Source organism: Calypte anna, chromosome 6 (genome assembly GCF_003957555.1).
Source record: "Calypte anna isolate BGI_N300 chromosome 6, bCalAnn1_v1.p, whole genome shotgun sequence".
Classification (NCBI taxonomy): domain Eukaryota; kingdom Metazoa; phylum Chordata; class Aves; order Apodiformes; family Trochilidae; genus Calypte; species Calypte anna.
In genome coordinates this window covers 1,261,001-1,288,884 of record NC_044252.1, presented here as the reverse complement: position 1 = coordinate 1,288,884, position 27,884 = coordinate 1,261,001, and the positions used below count along the sequence as shown (strand labels likewise).

Here is a 27,884-nt window from a genome sequence, read left to right as displayed (position 1 = left end):
AAAAAGAGAGTGAGGGTAAAACAAGAGGCACAGCAGCTACTCTGAGAAGAGCTGTAAGGATGTAAGCATTAAGCCCATAATCCACCAAAGCAGAAACATAACATGGAACTATAGCAGGGAAATAATTTTTACAAAGATGCACAGGGCAGCTTCAAGGTACAAGTGCATGGAAAGCTGCCTTAGGCATCCTGCTACAAACCAAGATTTATTCCATGAGAGGGAAACCTAGTTACTTACTGTACAGGGCAAGGAGGGCACTTGTACCTCCAGCACAGCCTGGTGCACAAGTAGGACTGAAGAGATCAGTGTAAACTGGAGGCTTTCCAGCTGGTGCTGAGTGTAGAGGAGAAAGACCCAGGAGTGGCAGAGCATCACCAGAGGATAGTGAGCCATCTCTAGAAGAAAGGCAAACACAAACAAATGAGTTTTGTCACCTCAGAGCAGTTCATCACCACCTCCTTTTTACCTCTTTCTCACACATCTCCCCTTTCTCCTGTATTTCCTCAGCTGACAGTTCCCTGTTTCTGCTCTCCCTGCCAGAACTCCCTGCTGCCTGTGGGCCGTGCTGCTGGTCCCTGGGACCCACGGCTGCTCTGTCCTGTTCACCTTTGCTCATAGGACATGATTCCTGCTGGAACCTGCCAGCTCTAGCTCAGACAGGTCTGATAGCTTCCAGATCTGCAAGCACCTTCTCTTCCTTTCCCTCTTACAGCAAAAGGTGGTCAGGTTGTTCTTTGTCTGTTTTTGCAAGTGTTTACTGCCATCACAACCAAAAAAGCACTGGTGGCAGCCTTAGTCTGTAGCGTGCAGGTTTTGGAGTGCTGAATGTGTCGATCAGCTCTGTGGAAGGAGTGCCTGAAGCTGCTCTGGAGTGCTGCTGGAAATGTTTTATGGGCTGTCGGCACTTCCACAGCAGGTGCCACCCTTGGCCAGCGAGGGAGCAGAGGCTGCGGCGCCGGTGGAACTTTCCGAGGAGGAGCAGCTGGGCCCGGCAGTCACCACGTGCCAGGAGAAAGCTGGCTGTCTGTCTGAGAGGCTGCAAGCTCTGCACATTGCTGGGGCAGCACTGAGCAAGGTGCAGAGCTTAGAAGAGGAGCTCTGCCCTGCCTTCCCAGCAGAGACATGGAGACAGGACCTCCAGGACAGTGGTAAGAAAGTGGCTTCAACAGCAAACCATCCCATCACTGGTGCTAATCACCATTGCTGGCTGTATCAGCTATTGATCTGGTTCAGAATTCCTTGTGCTTCACCAGGACTTGGAGCTACCTGTAAGGGAATCTCCTCCTGAAACAGCTGCAGGGAGTAGCTGTGGATCAGCTGGACTCGTGCTTATGCCATTCCCTCTATTTGAATCTTGATTTATACTCTGTGTTTACTCTCAGGTAATCTTTAACCATTTGTTAAACTATTTCTGCCCGCACCACTTCACCATGTTCAGTCTTTTTTTCATTTCCTACCTTCCCTGAAAAGAACACGAGGCAGTCATGCTGCTGAGCAGGCATGATGTCTGCTCCTGCTCTTTCACACACTCAGGACACTGGAAGGTTCTTCCTCTGCTCTGTGGCCACAGCTCTGCTGCCCCATGCTTTTTGCTTCCACAAGTTGTCCAAGACTTCCCTTTGCAGGACACTGCTAGAAAAGCTTTTCCTCTCCTCCTTTCAGAGGTGAAGAGTCTGGGCAGTTTTATTTTCACATCCTTTATCTTTCCAGGCAGGCATCTTGGAAGAATCCCTTGACAGATGACTGTCAGCAGTTGTGAAACCACACAAGTGACATCTGTACTTGGTCCATTAAATGTACCTGGGACCAGGCACTGGCACTGATGCCACAAGGTGGAATGAAGCTCAGCAGTTTTTCTGTTTTCCCAAACAAGATGTGTGCAAGTCAGGCAGTGACTCTGGGGACAGCCAGAACTACTGAATACATCTGTGAAGGCTGAGCCTGTCTTTCTTCCTATACATTCATACCTATAGGATACTACAAAGATGCTGCAAGGGACAGGAAGGTCTCGGTACCAGAGTTCCCCTCTCATCCTTTAGGTGACTGGACTACTTGTCTAATCCATACCTGTGGCTGATCCTGTCCCTGTAGCTGCAGAACAGTGGTGCTTATCCACCTTACACCAGTGCTGAGAGGCTCTTCTGGGGTCAGTGAGTGCTGTGCTTTGTACAGCAGCCCATGCCTGCAAATAATGGTGAATGCTGGGCACAACAACATTGTGCAAACATGTTTCTTCCTTTTTTCTCTTGGATGGTATCCTCTTTCTATCAAAACAACAGCAGGTCTTGCTGCTGGTTTGCCCTTTCTCAGCATAAATAGTGTGTAGGCATATTACATGTATGATACTGCTCCTCAGCAATTGTGAGCAGCTGAAAAGTCCTCTGTTCTGAGTAAGGGTTTATTCAGAGCTTGCAGATCCTCACTGCCCTTTAGAGCAGAGCAGGGACCAGCATGCAGTGCTGAGAACACCTTGTTCTGCAGGGCTGCAGCCACCTCTCTGGGTGACTCTGCCCTGAGTTCAAGGCTCTCTCACTCCCCCTGTCCCAGTTCAGTGCCTGCCCATGTAAATAGAAATTCTGATGGCTGGATTTGCTTATGAGCTTTAATTCCCTTAGATTTTGATCCTGAAATCTCTTATGTCAAAAGGAACAAGGCTTGGCCTCTAGAAAAGGACCTGCATTGGATGTGTATAAGTACATTTCTTCTCAGCACTCAGTGCCTTTTGTCCCAGCAGCTGCATGTGGGCACTGGGACTTTTGCTTTTTGACAAACATATCTGTTCCTGCTGAATCCTTGCTTCATTTAAAAAGACCCTTGATAAATTTCACTCACTTTTCAGCTAATCTCCCATCATGTAATAAAAGGCCATGGAAATAAAGCCTCTTTTTATCTACCTGCAGCCAGTTCTTGCTATATACTTGTGGAGCTGTGCTGGACTTTCTCCCTAGGCAAAGAATATGGATTGTTTGGGGTTGTTTTTACCTTCCCCTCCTTGTTATCCATGACAAAATGCTCGTTTAAAAATCTGGGTTCAACAGAGAGAGAAAACTAACATTTGGCATTGCCATGAAGATGTGGTTATTCACATACCTCATAGACAAGGCATAGAAAGGCATCTTACTGGATCTGTCCTGGTGGGCAGCTGAGACAAAGAAAATTTAAGAGCCAGAGCAAAAAACTCTTGAAAAATGTTCTAGGGTGAGCAGACCCAAATACTGGTTGGCTCCTGCCTGAGTTCATTCCTTTTTGGTAATGGTTTATACTGCTTTTTAGTACAAGGCAGTTCTTACTTCTCCATGGGAACCCTGTGACAGAACTACTTTCCACACAGGTCTGGGAATGAAATTGAAAAGCTGTCAGGTTGCCATGGAGTGTTGGACCTGATGGCACCATAGCACCATAGCTGCTGCTTAGGGAAGGAGGGCAGTTGTGAGATGAGAGATGCAGTCAGAGTGGAGGGGGCATTGACTGGGGACAGGAATCCTACTCAGTACACAACTCTGACTTGGCCTGAGTTTGCTAGGTTGCTGCTGGAAAGGTTTTAGGAGATTAGGGGAAGACTGATAATGTAATTTGTCTTCCCACTGTTTGGATTGAGCTCTTCTCCTGAGAGGAGGTGCAATGCAGAAGCAAGGGGGAGGAAGGTATGAACCTATTACACCTTGTTCCTGGAGGGCACTGCAAACCATTTCTGATGACCCACAGCCTATTTATGTTCCTATGAAGAAGAGGTGCTGGCCAGCAGAGAGGGTGGCTGCAAAGTTTCAAGACAGATTCCATGGGTTTTATTCAGGCAAGATGTGAATCCACTGAGTTACTATCAGGATTACTCTATTCTTAGCAACCCAGTGTGTGTTCACCCCCCACATGCCATTACCTAAATATAGTCCTGACTGAAGGACAGATGCTGCCAAGTTGCATCTGGCCCCCTCCAGTCTTGCATTCTGTTCCCAAAAGCCAGGCTGAATTCCCCCAAGACATGTCCAATAAAATCCATGTCCTTTGTCTCCCCAGGGCTGTACAAGGAAACCTTTACTGCAGTCTTAAAGCCTGATCCCAGCCCTGACCTTCCTGGCCTCCCCTGGCACTGCCCTTCCCTTCAGCACCATCTTCCTTTCTCCCTTCTGCTGCCCTCACCCTTTCCCTTTTTTCCCCTCAGCTGCTTCTGTCCTTTCCTTCCTGTCTGACCTCAGAGGATCAACAAGAGGAAGAGAGCAGAGTAATGACAGAAAACATGCACATCCAAACCTCTCTGACAAAGAGCTCTAGAGACAAAAGTCACAACAGAAACTCTGAGGAGATGGGCAGGTTTTCTGTGTAGTGTTCCATTACTTCATAGTTAAGAGTTTGCCCCCACTGATTTGTATTTCCTGCAGCATAAACCAGTGAGGCTCTGAAACTTGGAATGGTCAGTCCCTGCAGGAGGTGGGACAGTGCAGTCCTCCAGGGTCTGAGGCTGGCTCTGACCACTTCTCAGAGTCCCTTGGTGATGCCTCTCACTCACCAAAGGAAGCTCTCCAGGGATCTGCTCCAGGAAGCAGAGAGGATTTCTCTTTGAAGTGATGCTTTTCCCACCCTTTCCCATCTCTTCAGAACAGCTTCTGGGTGACACCTTCCAACCTAACTGAAGCCCAAGCAGAAGCTCTGGGGCTCTCCCAGTGGCTCACTGGGTGCCCAGGAGAGGGCATCTTTTGGACATGGGGAGCAAGTGGCTGTGCCTGAGGGCATCCTGACCTTCAGGGTGGGCAGGGAGCCTGGGCTGGGGACTGAGGCCCTCCAAGGCTGTGAGGGAGACACACAGGCTCTGGGGTGTCACTAAAGGTCTCCACAGCACTGTGCTGGCAGTCGTGTAAAAACTGGCAGATTTGTGCTGGTCTGCTGCCAGAGGCTTGCTCCTGCCACTGCACCCTGCTGACATGGCTGTGGATTAAGTCCTCTCCTCTCTGTATGACAACCTTTCTTGCTTCTCCCTCTGCACAATCCCCTGCTGCTTTTAACCCCTTTGCTTCCCTCCCTGGCAAAATGGAGCAGGGCAGGGGTTTGACATTAAAATGAAGCTGTGAGCAGTTTGTTTCCCCCTGCCTCTGAGAACTGGATTCATGAACTTCAGGGAGGGGTAAATAAACCTGGGGGAGACTGACAGCCAGGAACAGTTATATTCTATTTTCAGACTCTGTAAGTCTCTTCCTGAGCTGGAAGAGACCTGGTCCTGTTTTCCCAAAGAGGAATGGAAACATGAAGAGGTCCCCTTCTGAGATTATAGGAGGGTTTGTAAGGATTATAGAAGAGTTTGTAAGCTCCTGCACTGAAGTAACAAGTTGCTTTGGTGCATGGGCCTTCTGCCACCCTGATGCAATCTGAGCAGAGACCAAGCCAGAGGTCTAACCACAGAAAACCCACAAAAGAAATGCACTGCCTGCTCACATGGCTCAGCCTGTGTGGAGCAGCTTGTGTCCCACCAGTCTGCTCTGATCTGAAGGTGCCTGGGTGGTCTTTGTGAGCTGGGCCTGACCCTCCCTGCCCTGGAATCCCAAACTCTTGCCTGCAAATCCCTGCAGTACTGTGGGACCAGAGAATTGCAGGAAGCTTACTGGCTCTGCTCGGGGTGGTCACCAGCCCACATCCAGTTGGTTGCAGTGAGCGTGGAGGAGTATGATGGGATGTAAGGAATGCTCTGAGCACCTGCTGACAGCCTTTAACCCCCAAAACTCTCCATAATTAGGAGAGGTACTCAGCAAGTGTGTTCCCATCCAGTGCTGAGCACCAAGCACTTGGCTGTGGAGCAGCAGTTGGCCTTTTGGGGAACAGCAGAAGAGCCTCCTTCTAACATCTCTTCAGCTTCCCAACTCTCCTGCACTAGCTGCTGTATCAGCAGGGCAGCAGTGGAAAATGTGTCTGCTCCCTCTTCTCAGTCAACAGCTGCACCTTGAGGGACCCTGAGGAAGCAGCATTTATACTGTAACAGCAGAAAAGTGGTTCTTCAGCAGTAGTTTGTTACAGACCCACACGTTCTCATTCCAGGCTTATATTAGGAAGGAGGGAGATAAAGGACTAAAATGACAGAGGCTGATGGATGTGGCAGCTGGGATGAGCCAGTCCCTATTTTAAGCATGCAGGCAAAATTTGGGGTCAAGCTGGAGAAGTTGCAGAGAGATGAAGTGCCAGTGAACACGCAAACAACTCGGAGCATAGCTGTCCTCTTTCCATCTTCTTCCCCAGCACCTCTGAGTCCTGCTGACAGGCTGACCTGGGAGGAGTGCAGTTCTTGCCTGCTCAACACAACCCAGCAGCCCTGAACCCTGGCCATGCGTGCACCCATGGGTGCAGAGGGCCTGGGCCCCAAGGCCAGCCAGCCACACCGTGCCAGCCCTCCTCAGGGCTCCAACTCTCTCCTTTTGCTGCTCCTCTCCTGCCCCTGCAAGAACAAGGACAGGGCAGTAAGCCACTCACACCACTTCTCTTTCCTGTGGCTACCAGGTTTGCCTTGCTGTGTATTACCAAGTATTCCAGAAGCATCTACAAGCCCAGTATATTACTGCCTTGGGCCTGGTTTTCCCTGACACAGTGTTTTTGCCTGAGTATTCTTGGAGGTGCTGGGTGCATTCTGAGTGCCATGCTGTGCTACAGAATTATCCCACTGCTTCCCTGCATGGGAGAGAGAGGTCTGTGGGCTTGGGCTGAGTGGGCATCTGGTTGGCTTGCTTTCCTTGGCTAAGATGGGGTGGGAGTTTCAGTAAAAAGTTTTAACTGATGGATGATGGACCAAAAGGGAGAGGGAACACTTGGTGTGAGATAGACACGAGAGGCCAGGTCTAGGAATTAGCCTGGAACCAGAGACCCAGACTCCCCTTTCAGGTACATATCCTACACAGATTTACTCCAAGTTTACACTTGTGTGACAGGGTTGTGTGGCCTGATGCAGATTTCCAGAAAATATGTTGGCCAAAGCTTGATATTGGGGAATGCTTGGTACTGGGGAATGCTTGATAGTGGGGAATGCTCCCTGAGGATGGTACCTCCAGGGGCTCTGTGTGAGCATCAGGGATCATGCCAAGGAGCAGAGTAGGGGCATACAGATGCACAGACAGCCATGTACAAGAATAGTCTGGAAGAGTTCCTGTTCCCTCCCTGAAACAGGGGCTCCTTAAGCAACTTAGGAGATAAGGAATGAGAGGGAAGAGCACGTAGGTGCTCTTGAGCCTTCCACCTGCACTGAAGGACTCAGACTGGTTGGGTGATCAGGCCAGGGCTATGCTCAGTGGAGTGACTCTTGGAATTAACAGGAATACAGAGACTGAAAGGCACAGCCAGAGCTCATCCAAAGGGACTGCTCCTCCACCTTGGCAGCGCCAAGGCCTTATTGTCTCAGGGACAAGGGAACAGAAGGGCCATCAGGAGAGCAGCAAGTGAGTCAAGAGCTGCTGACCTTCCCCTCACCTCTGCTCTCTCTCTTCTGCCTTTCCAGATCCGAAAGAGAAGCAAAGCTTGTCGGGGAGGGCTGTGGGAAAATGATGTGCTGGTGTCTATCAACGGCAAGTCCTGTGCTGGCCTCTCCCATGCTTCTGCCATGCAGATCATCGACTCCTCCAACGGGACGCTCAACATCCGTGTGAAAAGGTAAAACCGGCTCCCCAGCACCCCTGCCGTGACAATGCAGGCAGCAGGGCAGCTTCAGACAGCACGGCAGCGACCCACACCGAGCAGGAGGCAGGCAGGCAGGAAGCCTTTGGTGCCCCCACACTGGGAGATTTCCCTGGCTGGCCAGAAGTTTTGCACTGCAGTGTCTGCTCCTGGGGCTGAACCCACCCCAGAGCTCCCTGCCTCTCAGACTGGAGGGAAGTGTTCTCAGAGTGAGGGCTGTGCTGCAAACAATGAGCAATTTAGGCTCTAAGCAAGCAGCTCATCTCAGCAATGAACAGAGAATCCAGTTCCTTCTGGGTAAATAACTGTTCTGTAGAAATGGATTTGACTACACATGGGATAACTGAGCCAAGACAAAGATGACCCAAGTGTTTACTACAGCAGGTGATTGGTTTCTGACAGAGTGTGAACAAACTCCCACAAAGAGTCCCTTTCCTTTTTTGTGGAAAGAAGTATCTCTGGCAAAGTCTCCAGTCCAGCAGAACACTGGAGGCCAGGCTCAAATTTAAGCACAAAAAGTGGTCCCAGCAATATCCCTGTTTCTACCTGTGCTGAAGCCTCAGTGCAGCCAAGGGGACTGACAAAGGTGATTTTCTACAGCTCTGACAAGACAGAGCACTGAGAGCAGTGGGGAGGCAGAGCCATGCTGGTTTCCTGCATCTGTACAGCAGGGAGAGAGGTGGGCAGTGCTCAGAGAAGGAAATCCTGAGCATGCAGGATCATCCCCTGGGCTTCAAGGAAAGCACCGGGGCCTTCTGATGTGCTCCCCCCATTCCCTAGCTGTGATTAAGTGGGATGAGTGAGCTGTGCACAAGGTGTCCAGAATAGCTCCTGGTCCCTTGCCAAGGCCTTATCTCACCCCATCAGAGCCTGTCTGCAGCCAACAGGTGCCTGGGCAAATTCCAGTGGGCCCAAATCAGCAGACTTTGAATTAGCAGAGTGAGAAAGACCAACACCAGGCTGTTTGGAAATAACAGAATGGATTGGATTCATCTTGGGGTAGTGGAGAACTCATCAAACATTGCTTTCTGATCACATCTCTATTCCTACTTTGTATTTACATTCCCAGAGAAAACACCAGTCAGTCCTGTTCTGAAATGAGGTGTACCTGGATAGCCCTGGAATATGCAAGGTCATCTGTGTGTTTCTGTCACTGTGGGATGTGTGTGAAGAGGGAGAGAGAAAGAGAGGGAGGGAGATGGATTGTGACCTGACAGTCCAGAACAAGAGAGACTAGTTCACAAGCAGTTACTCTTTCCAGTTCTCTGGTTGAGTATTTACAGAAGAGACAAGCCTGCTCTGTTTTGCTTTGAGTTTGCTCCCCAGTGAGAGTTTATAATAGCAAATATTATTTAAAAAAGAAATGGTCAGAGAAACTGCCCCACCCTCAGCTTCCACACAGCTTTGCATTTGACACGAGCACAGATTTTTCACAGTTCAGAATTGGAATCCAAGTCACAAATCCCACAGCTTTACAGAGACACTGCTGTCTGCCTGGCTTCCCAGTGTGCGTGCTCAGAGGCAAATACTGAGGGCTCCTTTATAACTCAACCAAGCCCTGGTGACTCTGGCAAAGGAAGAAGTTCCACACCCCACCTGTGTGACCTGGAGTCAAACTGCCCTTGAAACCAGCCTGACTTTTGAGAAGGAGGGCAGAGCTGGCTCTTTTCCCATCATCATCAGGCTGCCTGCCCCAGTCTGCCCCTGCTCTGGTCACCCTTCCTGGCTAGAAGTTGCCATGCCAAAGCCAAAGGCAAATGCCACCATGTATTGGGCTGCCATGCCCCTAAGGAAACCACTGGGGCCATTTTCTCCTAAGGATTTGCTATTTACTCCTAGGTCAAGGTCAGGGCAGTTTGGGAAATGCAGGGAGCCAGGGAGCTGCTCAGTGGAGCATTCCCAGCTTCAGGAGCAGCTGGAGAGCAGTGTGGTGGCTGAGGAGGCAAGCAGCAGGCTGTAGGCATCCCACCTTCCTGGGGGAATGTTTGCTATGCAGGAATTTACCTCCCCAGGAGCAATGCCTGGGGAGCTGGTTAAGATGGCTCAGGAGATTTTTTTATGCTCTCAGGGCATTCTCATTTTCAAGTCTTTAACAGCTGCTTTTCAGAGAGTCACGAAGCAGAAAATGAGGATGAGAGCTGGGAGCAGATGTCAGAGATGAGTCTGCCCTCGGTGTCTGCACTTCAGGTGTCTCTACCACCCGGAAGACACCAACATCTGCAGCTTGGCTCAATCCTTACCCCTCTCTTACCCACGGGGGTTTCCTTCCAGCTCAGCCCCACCAGCCAGACCTCCCTCATGACTTTTCCTTCTCCCCACAGGGTAGTTGGTGGGGACCAGACTGGCCCACGGCTCCAGCGCTCCTCCTCTCCAGGGACACGAGTGCTCTCCCCACCATCTCCCCTCAGCCCCCCAGCACAGCTCCTCAGCCCTGACCCAGCAGGAGCCACCCCACAGCCCTCTCAACCACGGAGGCCACAGAAGCACCTGGAGAGCCTCACCTCCCCTCCAGACAGCGAGGCCTACTACGGGGAGACCGACAGCGACGCCGACAACGTGGCCCAGGAGAAGCACCGCCGGGCGCGCAAGAAGAGCCCGCGCTCCCCGCCCGACAGCACCGCCAGCAAGGGGGAGGCACCTCAGGATGAGGTGTCCCTGTCTGAGCAGAGTGGCTATGAGAGCATGCCAGAAGCTGCTGCACAGGAGGGAGCTGAGGTGGCCAGGTCCAGCGGGGTGGCCAAGAGGGAGATCTCCTGCCTGCCCGGCAGCCGTGCGGAAACCCCCTTCTCCGACAGTGAGGGGCAGCTGCGGCCACCATCAGCAGAGGGACGGGAGCCTTCCCCAGAGGCCATGCTCCTGCCCCATGCCACCAAGGCTATCCAAGCAGAACGCCATCTCATCCCCATGGTGGGGCCAGTGGAGCACCCCGTTGATGAAGACCTGACCACCACGTATGCAGAGAAAGCCAAGCAGGCCAGTAAGTCCACTCGCACCCTGCCGCTCGCACCTTGCCACTCACCCACGCCCTCTTCCTGTGCTGGATCTCCTTCCCAAAAGCCTCATTCCAGCCAATTTCAAGTGGGTTGGCTCTTTTAGCTTGGGAGGAGCCAGAGGGCAGACCTTCAGTGACCAGAGCTTCCTACTGCAGCTTTGGTACTGGGGTCCACCTCATCCGGGATGTCCCCAAGGAACGGATGAGAGAAAGGCTGTGGAATCTGGGAGTCACTCCTAAAAGCTGCAGCCACACAACCAGCTGTGCTCTGGCACCTTCATGTGCCAGAAACAGGGTGGAGGTCATTGGTTTCGTCAACACTTTGGGCCGAGTAAGACTCAGGGGAAATGATGGTGGCAGAAAAGAAGTTGGGGGTTAAATTTCCCAGGCCTGGCCTTTCAGAGATCTCACAGCAGCTCAGTTTGCTCCTTAGCTATCTGTGTCCCCAAGCACAGGCACTCGCTCTGAGGGGGTCCCAGGGAGCCCCATGTTGTAGTTTCATCATTAAGAACCTCAGCTTTCTGAGGTTCCTTGTCTGGCAAGAGCTGGTGATCTCTGGGAGGATGTATCACTTTTTAGGTATCAGTAGTGGAAGGCTGTCAGCAAGGAGAGGCAGGAACTGGTAAATCACCTGCTCCTTGTAGTAGAACCCCTACTAGTCAAGACTTTCCCAGGTAGAAAAAAGCACTGAAAAATACAGTGTGTAGTATATGGGTCACTAAGTGACCTTAGTTGTCACTTGGAGTGTTTCAAACCCAAACATGATGGCAGAACAAGATGTTACCTGACTGCACAGTTGTGATCTATCAATAATATTAACAAGGTAATCAAACCTTTGTTTTCATGTAAGTATCTCAGTGTGCTGTACGACTGACTCATTTATACTTCTCTGAGCCTAGAAATAGAGCAAGTTTTTTAAAAAGTGACTCAGCTGGGAGACAGAATGGGAAACAGAAAAGTTACTTGAGTGAATCAGAAAATAAAGCACACAGGTTCTAACTTCTGATCCTCTGCTCCAGGTGCTAGACATTTTTCTCCAGACCAGGTAAGATTGCAAGGCAATTGCTAAGCCTCTCTTTTCCTGTTTTTTGCCTAAGGGATCCTTTAGAGTTAACTTTCAAATCTTGTCTGGGTCCTGTATGCCAGGCCCTGGTGAGCAGTACAACCGACCTGGTGCCTTGTACTATTTCTTCCTGGACTTTAGCACTTTCCTGAGGGCAGCAAAGAAAGTATTTCAGCCTCCCTGAGGATGAAGCTATTTTTTCCCCCTTTGAATAATGTAGAGGCATGAGGTGAATGTTGGGAAAGGCATGTTCAGCTGCTCCCTGCCACCTGATAGTCTGAGCAGTGGGTGAGCAATTGCTTTACATCAGCCCTTATTTCCAGGGGCAGCCTCAGTGCAGAAGGCTCCCAGGAGAGCCACAGTCTCTGCTGCAGAGCATTTCTGGTGGCAAAATAATACCCCATGGCAGAAGGTGATGCAACTTTATTGCTAGCTAGAGGTAGGCTTCCCAGAAGCATGGCAGACAGAGAGAATATTTTATTCTCCTATTACCCCTCCACCACTCACCCCTCTTCTGGTTTATGTTTAGCCACAGGTGTCCTTGTGTAAGAATTACTCTGCCATGGATGGCAACTCACATGGCCAGCTCAGCCTTTTCTTGGGGTAGGAATCTTGGCAGTAAAGGCCAAGGCAAAACTCTGTGTCCTGATCCTGCTGGAGCACAGCAGCCATTAAAACAAAAGCCACAACCAGCAGGCAGTGTAGTTGTCATCAGTAACTGCTAGGGAGGTTCTTTGGCTCCCTCTGCTCACCCCATGATCAGAGGCTTAAGGGTTCATCTGTAGCCAGGCTTGCTTCTCCTCAGCTGCCTCTGCTCCCCAAGGTGCACTCTATCTTCACCCCCATCCTAAATCACCTTTCTCAGAACTGAAAATACCAACTCCTAGCAGAAGACAGACACACCAGGGCAGCATGCTGGTCCTAACTTGCTATCACACTGTAGGAATTTCTGTCAGTATGAGAAGTGCTTCAAAATATCTCAATTTAAACTTATCCATGGGACTATTTTTAGTCCCTAGGCCTCAAGAGCCTCTCCATGTATGGTGGGGGAAGGGAGGGGAAAATGGGTGGGGAAATTTCCTCCTCTGCTTTATATGGGCCTGCCTGCCCCTGCAGAGTCATCAAAGTTACTCCAGTCAGTATCAGAAAAGGAAATCCTTCTTGTTTAAAGCGGATGTACAGCAGCAGCACTTGAGGAGATAGGATGCTTATAAATAAGTGGCCTGTTCATCAGAGGGTCATGCAGATTACCTCTCCTTACAGCCACTGCAGTCACATTTCTCTGCAGAGGGAGTGAGTGCAGCCAGCCCCCTATCAGCCTCTTACAGTCAGTAGAGGCCACAGGAGCTGTGAACAAGGTGAAGTACCTGAATGGCAGCTTGAACTCGTTGCACCACATTCTTTCTCTCCTTGGGATTCAGCTTTACCAGTTGAGACTCTAATGGTCATGGCTGTTAGGCTGGCTTACTGGTTCCTCCATTCACTGCAGACTAGAAGACCAAAAGGGTTGGGACAGTGGTAAACTGCCCCCATCCTTCCTGCTTTAAAGTGGAGTAGCAAAGCATTCTGCTCAGTGCAGGAGATTAAAACTGATTTCCTGAACTACTGATCTTACAAAAAGTCTGTTCCTAGCAGGATGAAGCAATACTGAATAACCCTTGGCCCTGGCTACTCAGTGAGCAGCCAGCCAGAGGAAAGCAGAGCCAGCTGCTCCATGGTTGGATCAGTCTGATCCCACTTCAGCAGTGGAAGTTGCCTCCACTTGGGAAATCAAGTTACATACACAGGTATATGAGTTTGCTTCAGAACATCCCCCTGAATAACCAGCATTCAGGTTTGAATTCTATGCAGCTTGGAAAGCATTTATTAAAGAAGACAACAGTGAGATAAACACTCTCCATCTGGAGCCCTCTTCCTCCAGTGTTAGGTTTGAGAATGGCATTTGAGCTTTATGTTCTTCATAAACATAAAGCTTTATGTTCTTCATAAACCAGAAGCACAGGGGTGGTATTTTCAGGCTGATGTATTAACTGCTTGGGCAGGAGACATTGATTATCAGAGGGTGTTGTCTGTCTTGGCTAATGTGGATGAATTTCTCCTTCTTTCTTGAGCCATCTCAGAAACTGGCACAAGTAATTGGCCCTCTTCCTGGGGATTTCCAGCACCATTCCCTGGGGCATCACTCTTGTCCAGCAGTTCAGTGCAGATGCAGGGAGTTGCAGCAGTGGCAGTAAGGCTGGTAGAGCTCTGCTCACTGCTGTCCCACTGCCCCAGAGCCTGTCAGAGACATGGATTTAGCTCAGGTGTTAGCTCAAGATAAATCCAGCTCCATATAATCTTTGGGAAGGGAAAGAGCTTTAGTCTTTGAAGATGCTTGGAGGAAGCTGTATGTGGTTCCTAAAATGAAAAGTTAGGTACTCTTTTTTGTCCATACCATTTTAAGCATCTTCTTTTAAGCTACCAAGTTACTCAGCCATTACCTCTCTGTGTTATTATTGGCAGCACAGGGACTCTGACTCTGGGTCACAGCTCCTCAGACATGGTCAGAGGTTGTTCATCCTCCTGCTGCTGGTCAGTGCCAGCAGTTCTCTTCCATGCTCATGCCCCCATGGTCCTTGCAGAGCTTCAGCTGGTTGATTTTTCAGAATATTCTGCTGCACACACTAAGTTAGCACAGCCTGACCTTGCACGTGCACTTTGAAGTGACTTAGGATGTGTGAGGGTGATGGGGAACAATGGGATGAAGCCCAAATGTTGCCAATGATTGGGATATCAAGGTGATGAGAGCAATAATCACACTGGAACAACTAAATATATAACCCCATAGCCTGGCTTAGCCAAGCTGATGGTTGGTAGGCCACAGGATTTGGGGAGCTGAGTTGAAAGAAATGATAATACAGACAGGCAAGGGGAATCCCTCTCCCTGTCCAGTGTTGTTTCCATCAGTTCTGAAAGGGATGAAAGTTCTGGTGGTTAAACTCAGTGATTGTAGGAGTTTTTTCCAGCCTTGACAGTTCTGTGATTCTGTGTGTGATGGGGGACTTGGTGACAAGGTTGGGCCAAATCTGCTCAGGGATGACAATGAAATGAGACAAAGTGACAGTGATGGGAGAGGGAGAGTCATAAAAGGGTGAGGCACAAGAGGACTTTGACAAGGGGTAATTAAACAGCAGAGCCATTGCTTAGCAAGAGAGAAAATTATAGCTAGGGAGGAGCAAATTGTCAAGCTGACAAAAAAGGGTTGTTCATTTCAGCTCAAGGCATTGTAGGAAGGGAGATGAGTTTGTTGTAAAATCTGTAAAGTTGCAGTGTTATCAGTGTATCTGCCACTAATGTTAACAAGGCTCCAGCAGGAATGGGGGATGTTCAGCATATCTTGATCCACTGATCTACAGAAAGGACAAGACTGAATCATCTTCTCTGTAAAGGGGAAATGTAAAGAATCAGGAAAATTGTATCAGAACAGGCCTCAAAAAATCCTGGAATAATGGAGTCTCAGGGGAAGAGACCAAGAAGAGCACCTTTCTTATGGCCACAGGAGGGTAAAATGAAAAATAATTGTAAATCTTCAGCTTCAGTTAGGTGGGCAAAATATTTCTTTTGAGCACACTTTGTGGAAAACAAACTGATCAGTATAAACAGCATGGACTAACAGAAATGAGAAAAAGAAACAGTCTTTGACCTGATCAGTAAGGTAACACTTTGTGGCTACAGGAATAAGGTGGACACAGCATGTGTTGGCTTCTGCATGACACCTGATACAGCTCCACATGACTTTTCCAACGAGAGAAATCTGGATGAGGCAGGACTACTGTAAGGTGACTGCACAATTGGCTGAGAATAGAACAGCAAACATAACTATTAATGGCTCATGATGTCAGGGTAGCTAACTGGCTAAGTTGGTCATAGTGTTTCACTGGGCTCCTGAATCTAACAGGACTACCTCTATATTTTCATCCACGGAGCTTTAAACACTAACATATGTCAATCAAATGTCCACCCCACCTCACTGTTAGATGACCAGCAAGGAGACAGATGATTAAAAATCTCAGCCCTCCTCCCTTCTGTCAGTGGATCTTGTCCTCTGGCTGCATCTAGACAGAACAGGCAGTATGTGCTGTGGGGCACCCCACAGCCCTGAGCCTGCTGCTGGTCACAACTGGGACCTGGCTGGGACACCTTGCAGCTTTTCTCTGCTCTTTCTTCCCACAGAAACTCAGGTGTGTGTGGGACAGGAGGGAGGGAGGTGGGTTAGCTGGGTGGAGAAGTTGCAGCACTGCTGTCTTCCTTCCTATCTGCTTTTCCAACTGCAGACTGCTGGTGGTGAAGCTTTTAAACTGTTTTTTGTTTCTCGAGTGTGTTGTACCTGGAAGCAACACCAGGAAATAGCAATAACATGGTCTGAGGGTTCAGCAGAGATTGCTGTGTATTGATCAAGATGACACAAGGCATGGAAGGTATAAAGTTGTTTTACACGTAGTTGGAATTTTAAATGCAGTAGGAGCTTGACTGATTGCAGAAAAGGTGTAAAATCAATTGGATAACAAGAATACATGGCAAGTGCTACAGGATTAATCACATCCATAGAGCCAGAGGGTGAGTATGTGCCTGTCTGTATTGCCACAGAGAAAATGCTGGAAACACTGAAGGACAAAGAGAAGATGAGTAAGTGGTGTCCTGCTGTCAGACAAGTGATTTTGTGAGCAGCAGAATTAACAGATCTTGGTGTCACTTTGATTTATTTCTAGTACTTGTTACCTCATTCTCTCACCTCCAGTAAAATGCAGCTCTGCCTGATGTCTCTCAGGTTCAGAATGAGAAGCCATCACCTCTCCAGTGTGTGCTGCTCTTGGGCTGTGGTGCTTAATGAAGGCACTCAGGGTGCCTATGATGAGACCTGTCTCCTCTGTCCAGACACCTATTTTCATGTACACTTCTCTTGTATCTCTGTGGCTCTTAAAATTTTCAGATTGGCCAATAAGCATGAATAAAAAGCAATTAGCATGAAACAGATAAGACTGAAAGACATGCAGGATGAGTACATAAACCTTCCTGAAGAAATCAGGGCTAAAACTCTGAAAGAGAGATTCACTACTGCATCCAACAGGTGCTGTCCTGGCAAAAGCAAGCTCTCCTTCAGCAGTCTTCTTCCAGAAATCTACGTAGGGAATATCCAAGGCTCCAGTGCTCAGGAAGAAAGGCAAACTTCACCTCAACTGATGGAGATGTTTTTGGAGTGAAGAAGCTATTAGAGTCTGCAGCAGGACCCCAGGAGCATAATACAGTGCAGCCACACACAGCCAAGTGTCCTCAGCCTCTCTGCCTGGCACAGCTCTTCAGATGCAGTGGGGGAGTCACAGAATGGCTACAAGTGGTCAAAAATCTACAAAATGAGCATGTTTTTTTCCCATGGTCTCTTGCTTTACCTGATTAGGGGCTTGAGTTCTGTTTTTCTAAACCCAGGACATTGCAGCAGGGCAGTGTCTCACTGGAAGCTCCTAGTATCTCCAGCTATTTAAGAAGAACCACTGGTTTACAAGTATCTAACTACATATGACAAGTATTTCACTATATATTTAACTTCAGATACAGGCTTCAGTGTTGCTGACTTGAGTAAGGCTGAGGCATTTCCTTGTAGCATTCTGAACTGGAGCTGAAGCCTCATCTGTGGTTCATATAATGTACAGATTATGTGACCAAACTGTACAAATATGCAGGAATGACAGTCAAGTTTTACCACTTTAGAACAAGAGTTTTACCACTTCTTTTAAGTAAAAAAAAAAACCAAAAACCAACCCCCCATACCCTCCTTGCTTTACTCTTTGCAATTCAGACATCAGTCGAAGCTTGAAAGGTTGAAGCTTTCAACAGGGAAATACTTCAAAGGCAAATATAACCTCTCCAAATCTTACTTTGAAAAGACTCCAGGTATGAAAAGCATGAGATGTCTAGAGCCTCTAGTGACTTACTGAGATATTTGCAACGTTAGCTGTGGAAAAATGACCTTGTCTAACATAAATAACTGGAAGAACAAAATCTAGTTGATCCCATGTGAAAAAATAGCAGGCAAGTTGTATTTCATCACAGAGGGACAGGCTATGTCTGAAGTTAGCAGTGTGCTTGTTTCCTATGGGAATGGCTTTGCTACTATTTGGTCTTTGGTAATCAAATTTACCATTTTTGTTTCCTAGTGAACATGAACAGTGTCTGGCACCACGTAAGCCTGCTTGCTCAGTGCCTTTCCTGAGCATATGTTGATACCTTTTCTTTTAATAGGTTCTGATCTGGAAAGGATTTATACATTTTACATATGTAATTAATTTAACTTCAGTGAGTTTAGTCAAGTTAAGTTAGTGGAAAAATCTTTGTAGGCTTTGCTTATTTCCCTTCCTATTCCAAAAGTATTTTGTGCTTTAAACCAAAAACTTTTCTGTAGAAATTATCCACCATACCAACATTTAGGACAGCTTTATAACCACCCTCCCATTTACTCTCATATCTATTCCATCAGAATATTTCTACTGGAGGACTTTTTATTTACTGCTTAAATCTTCCTGTAGTGCAGAGCTGTATTTTCATTTTCAAGAGCTGCCCTGCTTGAGTTCTGCTTGCTGAGGCTGGGACTGCTGGGAGGCAGAACCAGAGGGCAGTGTCCCTTGGCCAGAGCTCTGGGATTCTCTCCTAGAACCTGCTGCTTGCACACAGCAAGAGGCTGTAAGGTGAGACCCAGCCCAAGTGTGAAGAGATGCTTAGCAGGCCAGGACTCTGGGGATCTGTGACTCCCAGCACCCTTCCTCCCCATCCACCCCAGACCTCACTATCAGCCCCTCATCTTTCAACACCTCTCAGTTATCAGTGCTGGAGCTATGAATGGTGCTGCCAAAACACCACTCCTTGGCCTTGAAATGCTCCATCACCCTCCCAGGGCACAGCCACGCTCTTCAGTGGTACAAATAAGAGCCTCTGCCATTTTAATTCAACTAAATACCACTGCAGGAACCCAGGATTCTAATGCTCCTCTGTTCAGCTGTCCTGGCACACAACAGGAATCTGTATCCTGACACACAGAGGAAAAAGAAAGCCTCTCCTCATCTGTACCTGGAGCTGGGTGCTCTCTGAGGGTGTCAGAGAAGGAAAGCTGCTCCTCCTGGGTGGGTTTCTCTGCTGTGTGAGCACTGTGCTGGGCTCATCTCCTGGAAGGGCTCTTCAGAACAGAGATGCCCTTGGCACTGGAAACACCAACCTGAAGCTTGCACCTCTCTAAGCTAAAGCCTGCACCACAGATACAGTGGGAGTTTAGGGCATGTTTCCTCATCTTTACATAAAAAAGAAGAGTTTTTCCTCAGAGGGAGCAGAGGGTAGGGGAAGAAGGAGGATGTTTAAGTGCCAGGTGACAATGTCCGTCACACTGCTCAGTGATGAAGCTAAGAAGACAAAAATAGAGAAAGTGACCTCATGGCTTTCAGCAGCAATGCCTATGAGACAAAAGAGAAGCTTTAAAAGGCTTGTGGAGCTGATAGCAAAGGGCTTGGACACCTCAGAGTTTTGGTTCTGCTCCAGCAGGGAGCTGCTCTGCCTCTCACTGCCTCTCTCTGTTTATGGGGAGCTGGGAATTAAACGGGCTTTGTGACATGCCCAGCTCTCCAGGTCTGCACTCTGCCTTCCCAAGCTTGGATCAGCCTTATGCAGGTACAAATGTCTTTTTCTTTTCTTTTCTTTTCTTTTCTTTTCTTTTCTTTTCTTTTCTTTTCTTTTCTTTTCTTTCTTTTCTTTTCTTTTCTTTTCTTTTCTTTTCTTTTCTTTTCTTTTCTTTCTTTTCTCTTTCTTTTCTTTTCTTTTCTTTTCTTTTCTTTTCTTTTCTTTCTTTCTTTTCTTTCTCTTTTCCTTTCTTCTCTTCTGCTCTTTTTTTCTTTTCTCTTTTTCTTCCTCTTCTCTTCTCTTCTCTTCTCTTCTCTTCTCTTCTCTTCTCTTCTCTTCTCTTCTCTTCTCTTCCCTCTTTTCTCTATTTTCCTTTAATTCAGTTTCTTTTAATTTCTTGTTTCTTTTCTTTTTGTCTCTCTTATTTTATCTAATTTTCTCTCTTCTTTCCTTTTTTCTCTTTTTTTCCCTCTTTCCACTCTTCTCCTTTTGCTTTTCTGTCTTTTTCCCCCCTTCCCTTCCTTTTCCCTTCCTTTCATTTCTTCCCTCTTTCCTCCCATTTTTCATTTCCTCTCCTTCCCCTATTCTTCTGTCTATGACGATTTCACTCTTGCTCTTTATCTGCAGCAAACAATCTCAGGAAGATTCCTCTTTCCTTTTTTTCTTAAACTGTTGGGGGAAATTGTAGCTTTAATACATGGTCATTGTAGCTTTAAAATCATGGTCATTTTCCTGCTGAGAGGATTGGCAGAATGAAGGAAAGCAGGAAGAAGAGGGAGATCCCAGAGGGCCTTCCATGCCAGCTGCTTCAGAGCACAGAGCAGGTCAGAGCCATGGATGCTAACCCTGAGCCAGGACCAGGAGCTGGGGAGGCACACCCAAGGCTTCCTGCTCTTGTATTTTCTCTGACAGTAATTGCCAGCCCATAACTCAGTGCTTTACTGGTACTCTGCTGCCAGAAGGGGCTGCACAGAGCCTCACTTGAGATGGTGCAGCACCCTGCCTGATGCCTCCCTATGCCAGAAGTTCTCCTCTGAGTCACTCAGGGCCCAGACTTTACATATTGTGGGCTTGGATAAGATTCTGTAGTGCTGCTTTTCCTCCTTAGCAGCTAAATACCAGCCAGGTGAGGTGTAGTGGCAAGCAGCAAGGATGCTTGTAGCAAAAAAATCTCTCTTGCTTCCTTCTTTGTGAACAAGGCAGATTTCTAAGTAAGTGGAATGGACAGACCTTCAGGGACTGCTGCTCTTTTCTGTCGTGGACAGCAGGTCTTTGAGGGCAAAGCTATGAGTGGCCTGGAAAACAAGCAGTAGGTGTGCACAAAAACCTGGGAACTCCTTCAGTCTTGTTTCAGCAAGGTGAAGTTACCCTGTAAGGGAAGTTTTGCAGAGAGCCTTCCCCTGGCAGTCTCCTCTCTCCTCTCCCCCTTCATCAGGACATAATTTTGTACCTCTTTGTTAAGAATGTCAGGGCTAGACAAGGTGCTGTAGAGTGTTTTGAGAAATTATTAGATGTGGGCAAGCAATGAATGTTTCATCTGTACTATTGTGCTGGGAAAAAAAGACAGTGGGAGTAAGGAAAAAGGGGAAAGAAACCAGAAATGAGTCTCTGACTTAGGTAAGTGGGTTTTTTTTCTGTGCAAGGCTAGTGCTGATTTCTGGCACTTTAACACTGATTCAGGGCACATCCATACTTTCAGGGCAGTTGAGTCTGGTTTTACTTTTTCATCTTGCTGACCCCATCCTTTCCCTAAATGCAAGGTAGAGAACACAGTGTTCCTTCCTGGGGCTTTACTGACCACTGGGCTGGCAGAGCAGGGGGAAAATGATTATTCCACACTTTCATGCCAGTGTCCCAACAGGTGTTGGGCTTTTCCAGCTTAAGTGGATTCCTTCTGGCCTGGCTGGTTGGTTGTGGAAGTCTGGGATTCTTGCTCAGGAGCAAATGGTTCTTTTTCCTCACTGGGCACGGGGCACAGGGCACAGGCAGGGCCTGCAGCAAGGGTGACAACATAATTCCTGCTGCTGCTTTCTGGTGAAGTTCTGAGAGCCAGGGAGCTTGTGTCCTCCTGGGAATCCTCCATATGGGAGGAGGGAGGTTTACACAGGGTGGGAAGTAAAGGGTAAAACTTCCAGCAGCAAAGGGATGCCCTTTACAAACACTGACAGATACTGCCCAGGACTCTTGGCCACACGCTGCAGAAATAGGAAGTCCAAGGTGTGAGGAGGAAGCAGGGAGTGCTTCCATCACACTGTGAGGAGTTCCCACTCCACACCTGCACGGGATTCCATTGTGTTTGAAGGGAAAGAGAAAAAATGCACCTGGGTTTGTATCAGCAAAGTTCCTAAAGACACTACTGGCACAGGCAGGAGAGAAAAAGAAGGGCAGGGAGTGACAGTGTGTGTCCTTGTGTGGGCAGCAGAATTATCACAGCCATGGGGAAGCAGGGATGGCATCAAGACAAGAAACGTTTGGATGATGCTCTCAGGCATGAGTGTGATTCTTGGGGTGCCCTACACAGGGACAGGAGCTGGGTCCCTCCCCTCTCAGCAGGCTCTGTGCTTCTGTAGCACTGTCCAGCCTTGCCCACGGAGCCTCCTGCAGAGCCCTGAGCTCCCCTCTTTGTGTCTCTTGCAGAGCTTCACCGCCACGAGAGCGTCCAAGAGAAGAACGTGAAAGAGGCCAAAACCAAGTGCAGGACCATTGCTTCCCTGCTGACAGATGCACCCAACCCCCACTCCAAGGGGGTGCTGATGTTCAAGAAGCGGAGGCAAAGGGCTAAGAAGTACACCCTGGTGAGCTTTGGGAGCGTGGACGAAGACCGCTCCTACGAGGAGGAAGACGGAGTTTTCCCTACGAGTGAGTCTGAATTTGATGAGGAAGGTTTCTCTGATGCCCGAAGCCTAACTAATCACTCAGACTGGGACAACACTTACCTGGACATTGAAAAGGCCAGGTCTGACTCTGAACAGAAGGAAGAGAAGCAAAAAGGTTTGACTGAGGCCTCAGGGAAAGGAGCAAGACTGTTTGAGCAGCAGAGGGAACGGGCTGGGAAGTACACGGTCGAGAAAGTCTCCACAGAGAAGAGCCCCCAGCTTGCCCCAGCTGCCCAGCTGCAGCAGGGCACAGTGAACGGGGACATGCCTGTGCCACAGAAGGCCACCAGCCTGCCCCTCAGCATCCAGCTGGAAGGCATGGAGGTGCCCAGCAAGCAGACTGCCACCCTCCCCACCCAGCTCCTGGCTCCCCCCAGCCCCACTTTCTTCCTGCCTCCCCCGAGCACCCCCGAGCCCTTCTCTGCCAGCACGACGAGCATGTTCAACAGGTCTGCACGGCCCTTTACTCCTGGTATTACTGCCCAACGCTCAGCAACATCCTCTGTCATCTTCAGACCATCTGCACCCAGAAAACCAAGTGAAAGTCTGGGTGGGCAGAGCACGGTGGTTCCCCCTTTCTCTCCTCCAGCCCCAGGAACACCCGGCAGCGCGCCGGCAGCAACGCACTGTGCTCCTCTCAGCTCCTCCACATCTCTCTATATTCCTGCACCAGGGAGGCCAACACCACAACTGGAGTCACAGCCAGGAGGAGGAGGAAGTGCTCCAGAGACCAAACCTGCTGCCAGCACTGCCCGGACATCCACCAGCTCTATCTTTCTGTCAGCTCCCTCGAAGCCGGGAGGGGAGGCAGCCTCCACAGCGCCCCAGCTGCGGGTCCCTGGAACAGCCTCCTCTTCTTTGTATATCAGTCCAGCACCATCCCAGCACACAAGAGGCAGTTCCCCTGTGCCAAATCAACCTTCCCCTGCTGCCTCACCAGCAATGCCACGGCCTCCTTCCGAGCCCTTAACCTCCAGAGAGCAGAGGATTGCTGTGCCAGCTCCCCGCACAGGCATCCTGCAGGAGGCTCGCCGGCGGGGCAACAAGAAACCCATGTTCAGTAAGATTGAGGAGAAGAAGAAGAACTCACCCAACCCCGAGCTCCTGTCTCTGGTACAAAACCTGGATGAGAAGCCAAAAGGTGACCACCCCGGAGCAGGCTTTGAGTCTGGGCCTGAGGAGGACTTCCTCAGCCTGGGTGCTGAGGCCTGCAACTTCATGCAGTCCTCTGGCCGTAAGTTCAAGACCCCACCCCCAGTGGCTCCTAAACCCCAGCAGCAAGATGCTGGACTGGTAAATGGGGCCCAGGACATGCCCCAGCTGAAGGGCAAGGGGGCTGAGCTCTTTGCCAAACGCCAGAGCCGCATGGACAAATACGTGGTGGAGACAACACCGAAACCAGAATCCAAGCCCAGGACCCCCTCTCCCTCCCCTTCTCTGCCCTCATCCTGGAAATATTCACCCAACATCCGGGCTCCCCCTCCAATAGCTTACAACCCCATGCATTCCCCTTTCTACCCCCTGGCAGCCAGCAAATCTCAGGCTAGCAAAGCAGAGAGCAAAGTGAAAAAGGCACCTGGCCAGAAATCAGGGATCAAGGTCATCGACGTGATGCGTCACCAGCCCTACCAGTTAAAGTCAGCCATGTTCTGCTTTGGGGAGCCCCCGAGCCCCAGTGCTCAGGAGCCTCCTGGCAAGCCACAGGCCAGCTCATCCTTCCCAGCAGCCAAGCAGGTCCCTGTCAAAACAGCCAAGACCCAGGAGATCCGTCGCTTCTCCACTCCAGCTCCCATGCCAGCCTCGAGCAGCCTGGCACCCACTGTGCTGGTGCCCCGCTCGGCCACCACGCTGGATGAGCCCCTGTGGAGAACAGAAATGGCTGCTTCTGCCCCTGCTACACCAGCACCCTTCCAGGTAGAGCTCAGCCAGTCCCCTCCCAAGCCATACCCCAGCTCCCCAGAGCCCGGGCAGGGGGGTCAGGGGCTCTCCCCAAACCCAGCTTCAGCCTCTCGGTTTCAGGTGGCCAGGCCCAAGTTCTCAGCAGCAAGAACAGGGATGCAGGCCAATGTCTGGAGGCCAAGCTTTGGCCACCACTGAGGCAGGCACATCCCATCCCATCCCATCCCATCCCATCCCATCCCATCCCATCCCAAACCATCCGTGGCCCTGCAGAGATAGTGCTCGTTTTGTCTTTTCATGTCAGCTCAGCACATTGGGATGAATGACACAAAATGAAGAAAAAGAAAAAAAACAAAAAGAATGAAATTACTCCCCTTCTGCACCACTCTCTTCCCCAGCATCCCCGGGGTCTCAGATGGGCAGCTTCATGGCAAGGCTTAGTGGCTGTGGCAGGAGGAAGGATGTGGGGAGAGGGCACCTGTGTGGCACAGAGAGTGGGAACTTGCAGGCAGCAGCAACCCCACCTCTGGAGGAGGTTAGTGACACAGACACAGGGCTTGTGTCACAGGAGGAGCTGAAAGCAGTTGTGACTTTCCTTTCCCAAGGGCTTTGGAGTCACCCCTGAGCAGAGGGAGAGTGGGAAGCAGGAGCTTCCCAGGAGGAAAGTGTCAGAGGTGGGGTTACAGCTCTGGGTTCTGTCAGTCCATACACACACACATCCACAGGGAGTGGGAAGTCAAAGGGGGGCTGCACCTTGGACATTTCTCCCAGACTCTCTGGAGGGGCCTGGGAAAGGAGAGAGCAGAGTGAGCAGTGTGCCTAGCACAGGGAGGTGGCCACGTGTGCCCCTTCCTCCAGGCATCAGGGCTGGGGGGAAGAGGGAAAAGGGAAAGTCATCCCAGCTGGAGCTAAATCTATGGCTACCAGATCTGGAAGCAGTTTGCCAAAGAGGGGTGTTGAATGTTCACAAGCTGGGGGAACCTCAAAGGAAGTGTCAGGTTTTGAGAACAGCCAGATTAAAAGGTGAGCTGAGACACAAGGAGAGCCCTGCAGCATCAGGTCAGGGCACAGATGCTGTAAGTACAAAGGAGGGTTGTGTGGGAGAAGGTGGAGTTGTTGTCACAAGGAGGCAGGATTGCACATGCAATTGCACATCATCTTTCTGTGCAGTTCAGGAGAGAGGTGTGGCCAGATCAGAACTGGATCATGACATCAAACTTGCTGAACTCTGGTACCAGGGTTGGAAAACAGGGCCCCTTTTACAGGGGCTCTCCCTAGGGAAGTGGAGGACAGGGAAACAAAGTCACAAACAGAATTTCATGCTAAAGGATTTAAGTATCCTTGGGCTCTGATTGTTAAAAATTGAAGTGCTCTGAGGGTGATTTGCACCTACACATACACAGAGAGCTCAGTTTGCTGAGGAAACAGGACTGCAGTGTCCCTTCCCCTCAGGCCCTTACAGCTCAGGGCTCTCAGAGCCTGAGTGACTCAGGAAATTAATTTTGCCACTGGAAAACAAACAAAAAAAGAGAGCTCTGGCCTTAGCATGTAAAGGAGATTGCAAACAGGTGGTATTTCAGGGGTCCCACTCAAGATTTCAAAGAGACACTGCTGCAAGCCAAGGAGTGATGGCCAAACAGTGCTGAATGTTAGATCAGGACACAAGTGAGTGGAGTGACTGCATTTGGCCCATCCTTTCTGATGGTGTAGTGGGCAGGAGGTGAGTAAAGTTGGAGAATGTACATTAAACACCTGAGCAAGGAAAAGATCAGGAGGTTTGGGGTCCTGCATTTCACTTCTAACCTGTTTTGGTCCTAAACATCTGCGTTTAGAAGAAAAGCCCCAGTAGTCTGATGGATCTCAGCCCCTCTCAGTCTTTCCTGGCTCCTCTGCTGGCACAGGACTTGAACTGCAGAAGCTGAGGGTGTTGCAGATGAGCCCTGCAGTGCTTGTCCAGTATCCCCAGTAAGAGCTGTGGCTGCAAGTAGCACGAGATGAGAAATAATTCTGAGATGCATCTGCTAAGCTATAAGGAAGAAACCTGCACTACTGCTGGCTTCAAGCAGCTCTGCTAGTGCCTGCTTATGAAAATATAGTGACTGGGCTGTTAGAAAGGTCACAGGTGAGGTTATGAGGAATACTTCTGAATCGTATAAGCTTGTCTTAAGCCTTTCTGAATTTCTGATTCCTCAGCTGTTGAACAAGCACAGACAGAAACAGTTGTTTCTCAAGTTTTAGCTCCCACCTGCTAGGTTTTCCCAGTGTCCCCCTGGTGTCCCCCTGTTCAGTGTTTGAAGATGTCTGCATTGGCTCTGATCTAAAGCTGCCTCTCATCCCTCCTCTCTAGCATGCTGTAGGTCACACACTGCACCCATGGCAAGGCTGGGGGGTTATCTTTACTTCTGATGTATCAGTCCCTTCCCACTAAATACATGGGAGCACTTGCCAGAGATAAATAACCTCAAAATCCTGCAGCAGCTGAGGGGAAGAATCTTAGAAGAGAGACTGGAGTGGTGAGGGGTCACAGTCACCAGGCAGGACACACTGCAAGACAGCCATGGCTGCTGCCTGGAAATAGGCTCCCTCTCTGCTTTGATATCCAGCACCCCCTGGAAGAGACTCATCCCTGCTCTGAAAATGGGAGCCTGGCAGCCGTGCCCCCTCTCTGGTGGAAGATGTGACCCCAAAAGGAGAGCAGAGAGCAGAGCTGGCATCTTTGTTTATGGAAATAGTTTTTTTTTCTTTTTCTGTTTGTTTTGGTTTTTTTGTTGGTTTTTTTTCCAATTTACAGTCACTTTCTATTTGTTTGTGCAGAAGAATAAACTTGTGATATGCACTTTACACGTGGTGTTTTGTCACCTTCTTGGCTTGGCACCCAGAAGCAGCTGCTATGTGTGCAGCAGGTACCAACAAACTCCTAAGGCCAAGAGAATAAAGGAGTCCAAAAAAGGAGGTGATGCCTCAGCAATTAAAAAAAAAAAAGAAATTTGTACTTAAAGCCCTTATGCATTAAAGAAGCCACATGCAAGCAAAAATGTGGTACCTCAAGCTATAAAACTCTCACTTACTGACAGGGTGAAGAAATTTCTCTGTGGGCCAACTCCCAGCCCTGCCCCTCAGCCTGCACTTTCTGCTTGTACATCTGCTACCAAGGGAAGTTTGTCAGCTCTGGTAAATCCACCTGTAAACTCACATTAAAGGATTCAACTTCATTTTAATCAAGAGATCAGAAAGCCAAAGCAGTCAGAAAATCAAATCTATCCCACGACTCCAGCCTAATCCTGACTCTAACCCTAACTCAGTTGAAGTCTACTCCATTTGTGGGTCCTGGGAGGTTCCCTGTGCTCAGCTGAAGAACAAATTCTAGCAGTTTGCCTTTCCCAGATAAATGTCACTGACAGACAGCAGCTCCTGAGCACTGAGGGGATGCTGGGGCCAGCTGCAGGGTTGGATGCAAGCTCCAGACACTGTCCCAGCTATCATTTTGTGATGTTTTTCAGATGAATTACAAGGAGGGGTCCCTTGTGCAGTGTTCTGGTGTTGGGACTATTTCTGATCGATCTGCTGGCAGGAAATGCCCAAAGGTGCAGTGATATTTGCTGGTGCCAATCCTGAGCTTCTGTCCAAGCAGAAGCACAGCTCCCAAAGGAATAAAGCTACAGATGCACAGTCTGCAGCTTAGGACTGCATCTTGTTTTGCTTAATAAAGCTGACATAGGAGGATTATGAGGTACTCCAGATGGTTTGACACATTGCAGGATAGCTGCTGGTGTCC

General features: G+C 49.3%; 1 protein-coding gene across 3 annotated transcripts in view; it reads left to right on the top strand.

Moving 5' to 3' along the window:
- SYNPO2L (synaptopodin 2 like) overlaps positions 1 to 26,950 on the top strand; it is a 30,714-nt gene extending 3,764 nt beyond the window's left edge. The window contains exons 2-5 of one of the 3 annotated variants that reach the window (XM_030453597.1): positions 7,466 to 7,617; positions 9,963 to 10,618; positions 21,972 to 24,334; positions 24,365 to 26,950. In XM_030453597.1, the coding sequence (XP_030309457.1) occupies positions 7,466 to 7,617; positions 9,963 to 10,618; positions 21,972 to 24,307 (3,144 nt within the window). In that variant the 3' untranslated portion in view covers positions 24,308 to 24,334; positions 24,365 to 26,950. Of the gene's footprint in view, positions 1 to 1,105; positions 1,149 to 7,465; positions 7,618 to 9,962; positions 10,619 to 21,971 lie in introns of those variants that run through there. The other 2 variants (XM_030453598.1, XM_008503998.2) reach the window with 2 other exon arrangements.
- The last annotated feature ends 934 nt before the right edge of the window (positions 26,951 to 27,884 follow it).